The following is a 13,432-nucleotide window of genomic DNA, read 5'->3' as shown; positions in this document are numbered from 1 at the left end:
GTTTGATATTCAGTTTTCATATAAAACACTTTTCAGTATACATAAGAAATATAGTTGTTGATAAAATAATGACATATTTGAGAAATAAAACAGAACTAAATATGTCTATTTCAATCCCAAACTCAGCATCCTTTTTTAAAAAGTTTTTTATTTTTTTAAGTTTTTAAAGATCATTTTATTGGGGGCTCCTACAGCTCTTATAAAAATCCACACATCAATTGTATCAAGCATATTTGTACATATGTTGCCATCATCATTTTATAAATATTTACTTTCTATTTGAGCCCTTGGTATCAGCTCCTCTTTTTTCCCTCCCCTCATTCCACTCTTGTGACCCCTTGACAAATTAAAAATAATTCTTATTTTCATATCTTACACTGACCACTTTCTCCCTTCACCTACATTTCTTCAACCCTCTGGGGAAGGGAGGTTAAGCCTCAATCATTGTGATCACTTCTCCCTTCGTCCCCTGCCCCCACCCCCCCTCAACACCTTCCCCCTCCCCTCCTGGTATCGCTACTCCATTTCTGTTCCAGAGGGGTTTATCTGTACCAGTGTACATGTTCCATACTAGCCAGAAATGAAAGGCAGGACTGGGGTCATGATAATGGAGGCTGAGGAAGCCTCAAAGAACAGAGCAATATTGTGTGTTTCATCCGTGCTATACTGCACCCCAGTTGACTCATCCCTTCCTTGTGACCCTTCTGTGAGGGGATGTCTTATTGTCTACAGCTGGGTTTTGGGTCTCTGCTCTGACCCCCCTTGTTCTCAACAATGTTTTTTGTTTATTTTGGGTCTTCTGATGCCTGCTACCTGATCCTGTCAACACCTCATGATCGCACAGGCTGGTGTGTTTCTTCCATGTGGGTTTTGTTGCTACTCTGCTAGATGGGCACTTGTTTAACTTCAAGCCTTTAAGACCTCAGATGCTATATCTTTTGATAACCAGACATCATCTGCTTTCTTTACCACATTTTCTTATATATTCATTTTGTTTTCAGGGATTGTGTCAGGAGGGCAAGCATCACAGAATTCAAGATTGTTAGAACCACTTATTCTTGCATTGAGGGAGGGCTTAGGCAGAGGCCAAAGTCAGTCCACTTCCTTAATGTATTGCCATATAAATATATGTACATAGGCCAATACTTCTAGTCCTATGAATTAATATATTTACATAAGTGTACACCTATGCTTCTACCTCTATCCATAACTTTGCTTTCTAGATCTTTCCTCTGTTTCCTTTTATCTTCCTCCTGCCCCACCATCATGCTTGTCCTTCTTCTGCCTCTTAGTATTCCTCTTAGCCAGATTGCTGTTGCTCCAGCACCTCCAGGATCTCAATGTCTTCCCTGTTGTTGCTTTTAATTCCCTAGTTGTTCCCCTGTCTACGGCATTATTTGCTCATCACTCCCTTGCCCCTCCTCTTCCCTCCCCCAAGTCCCTCTGGGAACTGTCGGTCTTGTTGCTTTCTCCTTAGGCTTACTTCTGATGTCTATCTTATACAGGTAAGCAAAACAAAAATGATGAGACAAAATTAAAAAAACCCAAAAGATTAAATTAAAAAGAGGTGGAAAAAAGTCTGTCCGCTGACCTTTATGTCCCCTCTGGTCCTGGGTGGTTCCGGGAACTGCCCCTCCTAGCCTGATGTCTATCTGGGGGGCTCTTCAGGGGCTTTGTGGCTTTACTTTACTTCCATTGATGATGTGTTATGTTCCCATCTTGGTTCACCCCGCTGTGAACCAGGGGTGAGGGGAGGGGGACAGGGGGAGAGGGTTCAGTCTGGGCTCACCCCTTGCCACGTGTCCCTTGTATTGTACTCTGTCACAGGATGCTCCAGTGAGGGGACAACATGTCTTAAGCTGTTTGGGGTCCTACAGTCCTCTCTGTGCCTTAGCAGCTCTGGTCACTCAGGGCTGGGCGTGCTGATATGGGGTTTAGACCCTTACTCTCTCTTTTTTCTTCTGGGTGTGCTTCCATATGGGTTTTCAATGTATAGAATCATATAGTCTGCAAGCAAATATCATTAGTTTCACCTCCTCCTCTTCCGGTCCGATACCTTTAATGCCCTCTGCTGCCTTATGTTGTTAGCTAAGACCTCCAGTATGATGTTGAATAGAAGTGGGGACAAGTTGCATCCTTTTCTGGTCCTCCCTTTAAGTAGGATTGCTTTCATTATTTTCTCCATTGACTAGGATGCTGGCTGTTGGCTTTTTGTAGATAGCATGTATTAACTTGGGGAATTTTCCTTCCATTCCTATCTTCTTGAGTGCCTAATTAAGAATGGGTGTTGGATGCTGTCAAATGCTTTTTCTGCACCTACTGATATTATCATGTGATTCTTATCCTTTTTCTTATCAATGTGGTGATTAAGGTTGATGAATTTTTGGATGTTGAACCATGCCTGCATCCCTGGAATGAATCCCACCTGATCATGATGGATGATATGTTTTATATACTTCTGTATTCTATTGGCCAATGTTTTGTTAAGGATTTTTGGATCTAAGTTCATTAGACATATCAGTCTATAGTCCTCTATTCCTGTGGGTTCCTTGCCCTGTTTGGGTATCAAAGTTATACTGGCTTCGTAAAATGAGTTTGGAAGTTTGCCGTCGTTTTCTGTGCTCTAAAATAATTTGTGGAGGATCGGTGTCAGCTCTTCCCTGAATGCTTGGTAGAATTTTCCTGGGAAGTTGTCTAGTCTGGGAACTTTTTTTGTTGGTAGCGTCTTGATAACCATCTCTATTTCTCTTTTGCTATGGGTCTCTTGAGGTTCTTAACCTCTATATGGGAATATCCGGGGAGGGTTTGGTTTTCCAAGTATTTCCCCATCTCGTCCACATTGTTTAATGCACTAGAATACAAACTTTCATAGTTCTTTGTGATTATCCTTTTAATCTCAATGGGGTCCCTTGTGATTTTGTTGATCTCCAGCTTTATGGCATGGTGGTCCAAGAGGGATGTCTGAGTAATCTCTGTGTGTTTAAATTTACTCAGGCTAGACTTGTCTCACAGTATGTGGTCTATTTTCAAAAATGATCCGTGTGCACTTGAAAATAAAGTGAAGTTTCCAGTATTTGAATGAAGAGCTCTATAAATGTCTATCAGGTCTAGTCGTATAATTGTGTAGTGTTTAGCTCTGTAGCCTCCTTCCTTAACTACTTTACCAGTGACCTATCTTTCTCTGATAGCAGTGTATTAAAGTCACTTGCTTTGATTGTTGAGTCTTTGATCTCTTTGTTCACCTTTTGAATAGTTTGACGAATTTGATGGGTCTCTTGTTAGGCACATATGTATACCGTACATACTCTAGTATAAGCTGACCTGAATATCAGCTGGGGCACCTAATTTTACCATAAAAACTGCATTTAAAAATGTGCTGAAAATCTCAGCTTATACACAAATATATATGGTATATTATGCTCACTGACTTGTAATTTACTGATTCTTTGAGCTTATATAGTGCCCATCCATGTCTCTTGTTATAGTCTGCATGTTGAATTCAATTTTGTCAGAGATTCAGATTACAACCCCGGCTTTTTAACAATTGCAGTTTGCCTGGAATATTTCATGCCAGCCTTTAATTCCTAGTCTATTTTTGTCTGTGAGCTTAGATTGCGGGGGGGTGGGAGGGGGTGGGGGTTTCTTATCCAGTCGGATTACCTTTATCTTTTAATGGATGAGGTCAGTTCATTGACTTTCAGAGTAATTACCACCATCCGTGGACTTAGTGCTGTCATCTTGTACTTTTTGTGTTGAGTGTTTCCTATCTCCCTTCATGTAAGTGTGTTGTGTTTATATGGGGGCTTCATTCTTGCATTCTTTTTTTGCAATGTTATCTTGGTAGTGGTTTTCGGTGCGTTGACTTCTGGTTGGAGCTGGGCTATAGGGCATTTTCCTCCTTGTGCTTGATGGATGTTGGTTTTCTGACCACAGTGAGTAGGCAAAGATTTCCCACAGGTTTGGATGTCTTATGGTGTATTATTTGAGATTTTCCTACTCTGGGAAGACTCTTACCTCACTGTGTATCTTAATATATAGTTTGGCAGGGTAAAGGATTGTCAGGTTGGCATTTTTTTCTTTCAGCTTTCTGAAGATGTTACTCCACTCTCTCCTCCTCTCATGGAATCTGCTGATAAGTCTGAGTATATTCTTACCTGAGCATCATTGTATGTGACTGCCTTTTTTCTCCTGCTGCCCTTAAAATGTTCTCTTTTTCCTTGAAGTTGGATAATTTATTATGTGCTTTGGTCGGTTCTTCCTGGGGTTTAGTCTATTTGGTGTCCTCTCTGCTTCCTGCATGAATGTCTAATTTTCATTCATTAAGGTGGGAAAATTTGCTTTCAGGAATTCCTTCACTGATTTAGTTGTTGATGTCTTCATTGTGTCTTGTTCTTGTAGAACAATTATTCAAATAGTGTTCCTTTTCATAGCTTCTGTCATTGTTCTTAGGTTTTCTTCCACCACTTTGATTATCTTGTTTGACTGTCTTTCCTGTTTGTTGAAGTCTGCCTGATTGTTCTTGCAATCTCTGATTTGATTCTCAGCCTCTTCTAGTCTCTTGGTGAGGTCCATGATCTTGTGCTTTGCTTCTGTTACCTCACCCATTAGTGCTTGCATTTTCCTTTGGTGCATGGACTTCATCTCCTCTACCCTGGACTTCATCTCCTATTATTGCTTCCTTATTTTACATTGCTTCCCTCATATCCTGTATTACTCCAAGCAGCCTTATTAAGATTTCTTTTTGTTTCAGGTCAACATCTGATTCTTCTATGAGTGCCATTAGGTTTAGGACTTCTTCCAGTCTTGCATTTTGTTTTTCTTATTGAAGGTGTTGAGGTAAGTTGCTGTCTGTGTCTTTTTTAAAGAACTTGGCACCAGGTTCCTGAGAGACTGAGGGGCCCTGTACTCTTTCTCTGTGTGATTGATGAGAGTGGTTTCAGGGACTACCTGTGGCCAACTGTGGTGGTAGGTTGGACTGATGTGTAGGAAATGTGCCATGGTGACTCAGTGGCTGCTGGTGATGGGGCCCCTCAGAAGGTAGGCTGAGGCTGGTGACTGTAAGTATGCTACTGGGCCGGGTTGGGGTGGGGTGGGTTGATAGAACAGAAATAGGTTTGGTCTGGACAGTCTGGCCACAATTTTCAGTCTTTTAAAGACTTTCTGTGGAGCCCCAAACTGAAAGAGCCAGTTTTTGGCTTGGGCTGTGGCTATCAGCATTTGTTGGCTTTTCCTGTTTTGTTATCTTAAAATCCTGGGCTGTTCTCTGGGGATTAGAGTACTACCTGTCTTGTTATGTTAATGCTATGCTAATGGCCATGTTTCTGGTGGCTTACATTCAAAGTTACACAAAGGAAGACAGCCTGAAATTGAAAACATTTTCTTTTTAAAATAATGGGCTTGTTGGGTGCCCTCTGTGCCATACCATCCCCCAGGGAAGGGAGACCAGATTAGCTGAGTGGGTTTGGTGCTGACTGGATCTGAATTCTCCCCCAGCTGCACTCTAGGGTCACTCCTGGCTCTCTCCTGCTCAGCTATGCAGGTCATGCTCAGGGGATCAGTGTTCTGTCCAGGAAAATATCCCAGGGGCTCTTTAATTGCTGTGAATTAGTATATAATTATGTATAGTTACCCACACCTGGTAAGTGTGGAGCTGGGGAGACAGGGAAGGGGTATGGGTGATGTAGTCACATTGTTCCTGGATGGGGAGGGGAGATGCAATGCCATGGAATGTAGGAGCAGGGAGGATAGCAGAGAGGGGAACTCCAGTGTGTGGTCTTGTAACTAGTCCGTGGAGGCTTTCTGCAAGTCTGAGATAATGACCACCTTCAGTTAGCAGTCTGGGTAGATTACTGCACCTGCAGGTCTTGCATCTTGGGCACAAGAAGGGGTGGCAAATGCTATCCCGCTGGACCTGGTGAAGGATTAGCAGAGCCTGTAGGCAGATGTGGTGAACTCAGATCATTTTACCGATTTCTCAAATTACTTTGTGGGCAAAAATCTCAGGGGGAGTCTGACCCAGACCCTCATACACTGAATCTAATTTTAGTACCCAGCCTTGCAATATTGGTCTCCTTGCCTCTTAATTTTCTGGCCTAACAACAGGAGCAACAGCTGGGAAGTTCTACCTGGACACCATTTGACTCCTCCCTTTCTCAGCATAATTTTTAATGAACAAATAATGAGCACACCTTTGAGGTCAGGAATGAGGCAGCGATGCCTGCTAACATTACTGTTATTTAATAATATTTGAGATATTAGCCAGTATTTTTAGACAAGATAAAGAAATGAAAAATCTACAAGTGGAGGTAAATATCACTATGTTAAGTGATTTAGCAATTTAGGTGATACTTGAATCAAATGAACAATTAAAACAAGTGATATAACTCAGTAGTATTTCTTGATAGGAGATCAATAGCTCTCATACACTAATAGAGCTTTGTGTCCAAGAAATGTTGTCATATGAAACAAGCAAGGTTTTTGGATGCAGTTTATGGATGCATCCATAAAGGTGTTAATGGCATATCACTCATATAATAAATTCATTTTGTATAGGAATATGTGTGAAATAAGAATGCACATTTATGTATTTTTGATATGGAAAATTAATACTGGAAGAACAAACAAGGGACTATTAAAAATGAACATATTTATGTACCTTTTCAAACTAAGAAGTCCTAAAAATCTTAATTTCTACAAATTTTATAAACCTAGTATTATAATTTCTAGATGGCTCAATATTTCTCAAATCAAAAAATGATTACTATCTTTAAACCTATTGTTTAACAATATTAAAATAATACATTTTTTGTGTAGGTAGGAAAAATAACCTTTTCACTTGGACTTCATGTTGGTTAAAATTGCACTTGTTCAAACTCATTACAATTGTTAAACATATATATTTTAATAGAGAAAAATATTAGGAAAGAAGTCTGTATATAAAGAGTAAATCTAATACTACATTATTAAACAAGGATTTTAAATACACAAGTCTTAAGTCATTGATTCAATCATCTATGTGTTAAGTGAGCATTATGTTTGGCATTTTGCTTGACCCTAAAGGCATGAATAAATAAAATTTTATGTCATACATTTCAGGTATTAGGGTATTTATATTTGTAGGATAAACATTTTTTTAATTTGTAAAATTCTGTAAACATAAAAGGAGTTAGAGTGTCTAGAATAAATAGCCATATATATGTGTGTGTGTGTGTGTAGGTCATATATATATATATGACCATATATATAGCCATATATATGTGTGTGTGTGTGTGTGTGTATATATATATGTAGGTCTTTTGGAAAGAACATGATGGTACATTGTTTAAGCAGTCAGCTGCTACCAAAAGGTCAACAATTATTAGGATCCATCAGTGACTCCATGGGAAAAAAGACCTGTTGATCTGCTCCCTTAGAGATTACACACAAGGAAAGCCATAAGGCAGTTCTAGTCTGCCATATAGGGTCACCATAAAGATGAATTGACTGCTCAGCTAATCACCACCATCTCGTTTTACAACTTTTCTTTATAGACTGTATACTTCTTACTCTGATTTTCTTGTCCCATTGGCATAACTTATTGCCTCATTGAGTAGTTCCTACTTCCTTTTCCTTTCATTCCTTTCCACACCAGAGACTGACTCTTTACTACTTCTCCCTACAGGTGAGCTCATCTGACTGCCTGTGTTAGTCTGGGTAGACTAGAGAAACAAATTCACAAACACGCATATGTATATAAGGGAGAGGTTTATATACAGAAGCAATTGAACATTGAGAAAACATCCCAGCCCAGTCCAGATTAAGTTCATAAATCTGACATTAACCCATATGTCCAACAGCAATCCATAAAGTCCTCTTCAGAGTCATGAAGCACATGCAATGATGCCGAATGCAGGACGATCACAGGCCCATAGGTAGAAACTTTTTGGATCCAGTGGCGTTGTAAGCATCTCAGTGATGGCAGGGGTCTCTACATGGCTTCTCCAGCTTGTCAGCTACCAAGTCTCCCAGGGAATAGCAGAGAGAGAGAGGTGTCTTCTGCCTCCAAAATAGAAGTACCAAATTTCCCAGAATTCTCAGGAGAAGGCCATGTCCACACAGAGGTCTCATTGGCTATGTCCAGATTGACAGCCTGGACTCTACCTCTACACTCTTCATCCTTAAATTGACACCCGATTAAGTGACGACCACACTGCCACATAGCCAGTTTCTAAAGCAGCACACTGCCTAGAACTCCAGGCCTCATTCATTCTTTCCAGACTCACCTTTTACAGCTCCTTATCCACATTTAGTCCATTTGAACAACTTACTGTCCAACGAGCCAGACCAGAATGTCTGTCCCCCCATTCACGCGTTACCACTCTCTCTAATACCTTTCCCTTCAACTTCAATTTCTTCCTGACCAAATCACAACTATCCTTGAATTAATTTATAATGCAACTTACACCTTCAGTGAAGACTTTTCTAACTTCATACTATCCTCTTTAGGTTGTAGCTCGCTGTACTTGAAACATTGCTTCACTCAATGGTGAAACAAATTGCAATCTGTCACACCCTTCCAGACACATCCACATGCCTTACTTTGTTCTGCAGAAGAGGCTGGAGGTGGTGGCTGAAGGGAATTATTGAAAGAGACTAACAATACACTATGAAAAACTGGTGAATTATGGGGGACTTGTGTCTGAGGGGAATTTTTCTTCTTATTAGTAAGAGATTCTGACCTAGCTTCTGTAATATTTAGAGCTAATTCCAAGTGTGCTTTCTTTGTTCACTAACATACCCTTTATGCCTTTCTTCTTCCCAGGACGTGACAGTCCCTCACAAGACTGTTTCTCTCCATCCTTTATATCAGACCAAACTCTATCCTCCTGCTAAGTCCCTGCTGCATCCTCAGAATCTGCCCCATGCTGACTGTCTTACCCCAGGACCATTCAGTCATTTGTCTTCCTTCTCACTGAGTGATGAACAGAATTCTCATACTCTGTTCAGTCACAATGCATATAATAAGGTGAGCGTCCCCTGCTGAAATGCGAGCTGTTCTATGCTGTGAACCTTCTTTCTGCTTAATTTGTAAAGTTTAAGTTTGGAGCATATATATATTAAGAATAGTCCATTTGGTTTTAAAACACATTGCCTGGTAAGAAGATGAAAATTGGATTTAGGGAACAGTAGCTTATTTTTATTTTGAAAGAAATTTCCTTATTTGCGTTCCTCATTGTTTCATGTTCTAATTTCAAGGTGGGGCGGGTTCTGGAGGATTTCCATGAGGTTACGATATATGATCTTTAATCTATGTTCTAGTTTTAGTCCAGTTTTTCCTTTAAATCTTTTAATCATATCTATTTAAATAACCAGCAGGGATTTTTTTGAAAAGGAAAGTTAACATTTTAGTTTTGAATCTGCCTCTATATCCCATCATACACAATCAATGATAGGCAAAAATAAATATGAGAGGGAAGGAAAAATATGTAAAATGTATTTATAGTTGGCTTTGTAATGTATGGACCCGGTGTGCTGATGGGTAAGCATTGGGCTACTCACTACAAGGGCTGCAGTGCAAACCCACCAGCCACTCTACCGGAGGAAGATGATGCTAACTGCTCCTATAAAGATCTATAGCCTCAGAAACTTTAAAGGTGGAAGCGACTTGGTAGCAGTGGGCTAAGTTTGGAATGGATCATGAATGTTCTACCAGAAGCTGCTTTTCAATCCCTGGTGGCTCTCAGATATGTTTCCTTTTCTTCTCTGATGTCTTGGCTGCTGTGGGCTCTCAGAATCTGAGAGTTTCCTGAAGGACTTGACAAGTCACACTGGACTTAGAGTAAAATCTTTTTAAAAAATCAAGCATTTATTTTTATAAAATATTTTTATAAATTTTTAAAACATTAATATTGGAATTTTCTATAGCTGATAAAATACACTGATGTACTATGAGGAAATCATGGCTTATGCTTCTTGATGTCAGAGAACAATTTTCCTGAGATTTTATTTTAGAGAGAATATAATAAACTCAGGCTAAGCACACTTTCCAAAAGATTAGAAAGTACCATAGGAAGACAAATCAGCTTTTATATATTTAACAAACTAGATGGTAAATCCTAAATCAAGCAACTTTTGCCAACTAAATGCTTTTGGACAAAGTTCAGGATGACATTATTATGACCTTTGGTTATTTTTCACTCTTAGTCTAGGGAGAAGTATTTCTGGGAAAGTATAATATTTAAAAGTAATTTTATATTCTTTGAAATTCTTCCTGATTCAATGTTTGCTAATATTTATGAAATCCATTTATTTATTAAATGGCTAATAATTCTGATAAAACATGTCCATTTTCTTATAAATTGTCATTTAGGGTAGGATTATGATGCTTTTTATAGAGGTCAATTGCCTTGAATAGTTAATTGGGGTATTTTCTGGGACTGTTCAGAAAGGAGAGAGTCAGTGTCTTATCCATATCTTAGCCTTTTCTTGGTCAGGCTTGGAAAAAGATCTGAGTTTGGACAGTTTTATCAGACTACACAATTTCTAGAATAGATTTTATCATTTAGAAACTGGATTTATTGGTATTGATTCAATACCTACTTGCATCTAAAAAATACTGTGAAGTAAGACACCATTCACTGATGGAAGAATTCCACTGTTTTGTGTCAGATTTGGTTTCTCCTCCTAAAATTATAAATTACCTAATTTGATCTCTGTCTACAAACCTTGTGTTGTAGGTATTGGCTCAGTGGTATACTAAATTTTTTACTTCAAGTACCTTCTTGCCAGAATTGCAAAACTAATCCATCATCTAAACCCTTTCAAATACCCAAAAGTTATCCCCAGGTCTGATTTTAGGCTTCTAACTACTCCCCAAACTCAAATCTCGCTTCCTCCCCGTGGGGCACTATGAAGAACTACATTGACTTGATTTACCAATCCATGGGCAGCCTTTCACCTGGGGCTACAGAAGATATTGAATGGGTTTCCTTTTGAGGTGTCCAGTGTGCACTTTCTCCTAAATATTAAGTCCCTGTCCCCAAATCTCCATCCCTACTAATATCTTTACTTATAAGATATAATTTGATTATATGATATCATGTAGGGCTTTATGATAGCACTCATACTTTCCTTTTCATCTTGAAATGAACCAGTATGTCCACCTTTCCCTGTCCTCCCTAGTCTCATGAAAGGAACCCCGCCCCCCCCCACCGCCCTTACTCCACTCTCACATCCCTACAAGTCGTAAGCCTGGTGTACAAGAACAGGGTGTGTTAGTCTGCCTGGGTTCATTTCCTAGCCCCATCCCTTCGAGCTGATGATTCCAGGAAAGTCATTTAATGTGTGTGCCTCTCTTTGCCCATCTATAAAATGAGAATAACTGCCTACTTCATTAGAATTTTATGGGGATGTTCTTTTTCTTGTTAATTGCCTCTGATTCAATTTGGACTCATGGTGACCCCATGCGTGCAGAGTAGAACTGTCCCCTAGCATTTTTAAGACTGAACTTTAGAAAACAGGTAGCCAGATCTGTCTTCCAAGGTACCTCCTCTAGGTGGAAACAAATTACAACCCTCTCAGCTGGTAGCCAAAACCAGTGTTTCCCAAAGTGGGCTTTCCTGCCCCTCTTGGGGTGCTGGGGTGATCCACTCATTGCTAATCTCCATCGAGCCACTTCTGACTCCAACCAGGTAGGTCTGAGAAGAACTACCTTAATGGGCTTCTGAGACTGGAAATCTTTATAGTATAGGAAGCATCCTCTTTCATCACAGGGGCAGCGGGTGGTTTCGAACTGCTGACTTTGTTGTTAGTAGCCCTACACACAACCCACTATGCCACTAACTCCTCTAGAACTATCCAGGAAGCTTCAAAAGCAGATAGCTACACTTTATCCTGGTTTATGGGCTTTGGTGCAACCATTTTTAATTTCCCGGGGGACACTGATTAATTATTTTTCTGAAAAGAGAGCAGCAGGCCAAAGGAGTGTGGGAGCCTATGGTCCAGAGCCTAATCATTTGTACCACACGGAGATTGGTGTTATGGGGAGATATACTAACATGTGTAAAGAACTTCAAACAGTTCCTAAGAGACTTTGAAAGCCTTTTAAAGGTTACCTTTTATCATGACTAATCTTTTCCAATGATACTCTCCATTACTCTCTGGAATGTTCAGTCTTTCTGCGCTAGACTCCATCCCTAGAAAAACCAAGCAAAGTGAACACTTCCATTTTTCATCCTTTTGCTTGACGCTGCTGCACATCTAAGACATTTCAAATCTCTCGGTAAAGTGATCTATAGCTATTTGATCCTCTCTGCAAACTCACCCTTTAACCACTTCTTGAAAGCATTCTGGCTTTCATCTCTACGCTCTACTGAAATTGCTCTCTCAAAAATAAACTGCTTGTCAGCAAATTCAGTTGAATTTTCTCTCATTTATTCCTCTGTAACAGTTGATCATTTACTCTGGAATTTTCCTCCTTTCTGATTTTTGGAATAATATGTATATTCCCTCTCCCAGACTGCACCTTACTTGTGTGTGTGTGTGTGTGTGTGTGTGTGTGAATACTTCGTCGTCATCTACCTCTTCTGTCTAATTGTCAACTTTAGATGGTCACCTACCTGCAGACTTTTGTGTGATAGTTCTCAATCCACAATTCAGGCTTTTGCATCCTCCACTGATATCTGTTTTCTACCTTCAGTTGCTTGTTTATCATTTCCCCTAGCATGTCACGTGGTCCCCTCAACCTCACTCACTTTCTCCCAAACTAGCTCTGCTCTGAATTTCTTACTTTTGTCATTAAAACTACAATTCTCAGTACCCCCAATCAAAATACAAGTCATCAGTTATACTTTCTGCTTTTGCATTCATTATCATTATTCATTCATTCATTCATTCATTCATTCATTCACTAGCTCCATATAAAAGCACCTTCCTTCTATCTTCCTTAATTGTGCAAACCATTCTATGACTTTAAGACTGAGTTTAAATTACTGTATCTTCTCTGATATATTCCCTCAGGTATTAACATTCAAAGTAGTATGTTTTCTTTTTTCAATTTCTGCCATCCTTGTCTTTGTGTACAACTAGGGTCATGCACAATTAATATGGTATTTTGTACAAGATAAATAAGACCCAAATATTCACAACTTGACTATTAGATAGCATCCTGATAAATGGAGAGAAAAATGAAGTTGTCAAAGGATTTCATATTGCTTGGATCCACCATCAATGGTCATGGAAGCAGCAGTCATGAAATCAAATAATGAATTGCATGGGGTAAATCTGCTACACAAGACCTTTTTAAAGTATTAAAAAGCAAAGATGAGTAGGGTGGCAGGTGGACATTGGGTCTCCTCATGCGCACTCCCCTAATACAAGAGCACCTTGCTCAGCTAAACGGTCATTTCATGATATCTACCTTCCCGACATGATCGCTGAAGACAGATGTGTGCAT

At 39.6% G+C, this 13,432-nt stretch overlaps 1 protein-coding gene across 3 annotated transcripts in view; it reads left to right on the top strand.

Moving 5' to 3' along the window:
• The window catches only part of LOC101655916 (muscular LMNA interacting protein), a 299,439-nt gene that overhangs the window by 249,062 nt on the left and 36,945 nt on the right, over nt 1-13,432 (top strand). For all 3 annotated transcript variants that reach the window (XM_045294875.1, XM_045294876.1, XM_045294877.1), the window contains one exon: nt 8,801-9,004. In XM_045294875.1, coding sequence (XP_045150810.1) covers nt 8,801-9,004 — 204 coding nt within the window. The remainder of the gene's footprint in view (nt 1-8,800; nt 9,005-13,432) is intronic.

Source organism: Echinops telfairi, unplaced genomic scaffold (genome assembly GCF_000313985.2).
Source record: "Echinops telfairi isolate 266 unplaced genomic scaffold, ASM31398v2 ScPeMD7_3533;HRSCAF=4204_1, whole genome shotgun sequence".
NCBI lineage: Eukaryota > Metazoa > Chordata > Mammalia > Afrosoricida > Tenrecidae > Echinops > Echinops telfairi.
Note: the sequence above shows the minus strand (reverse complement) of the source record. Positions and strands in the feature narration are given on the sequence as shown.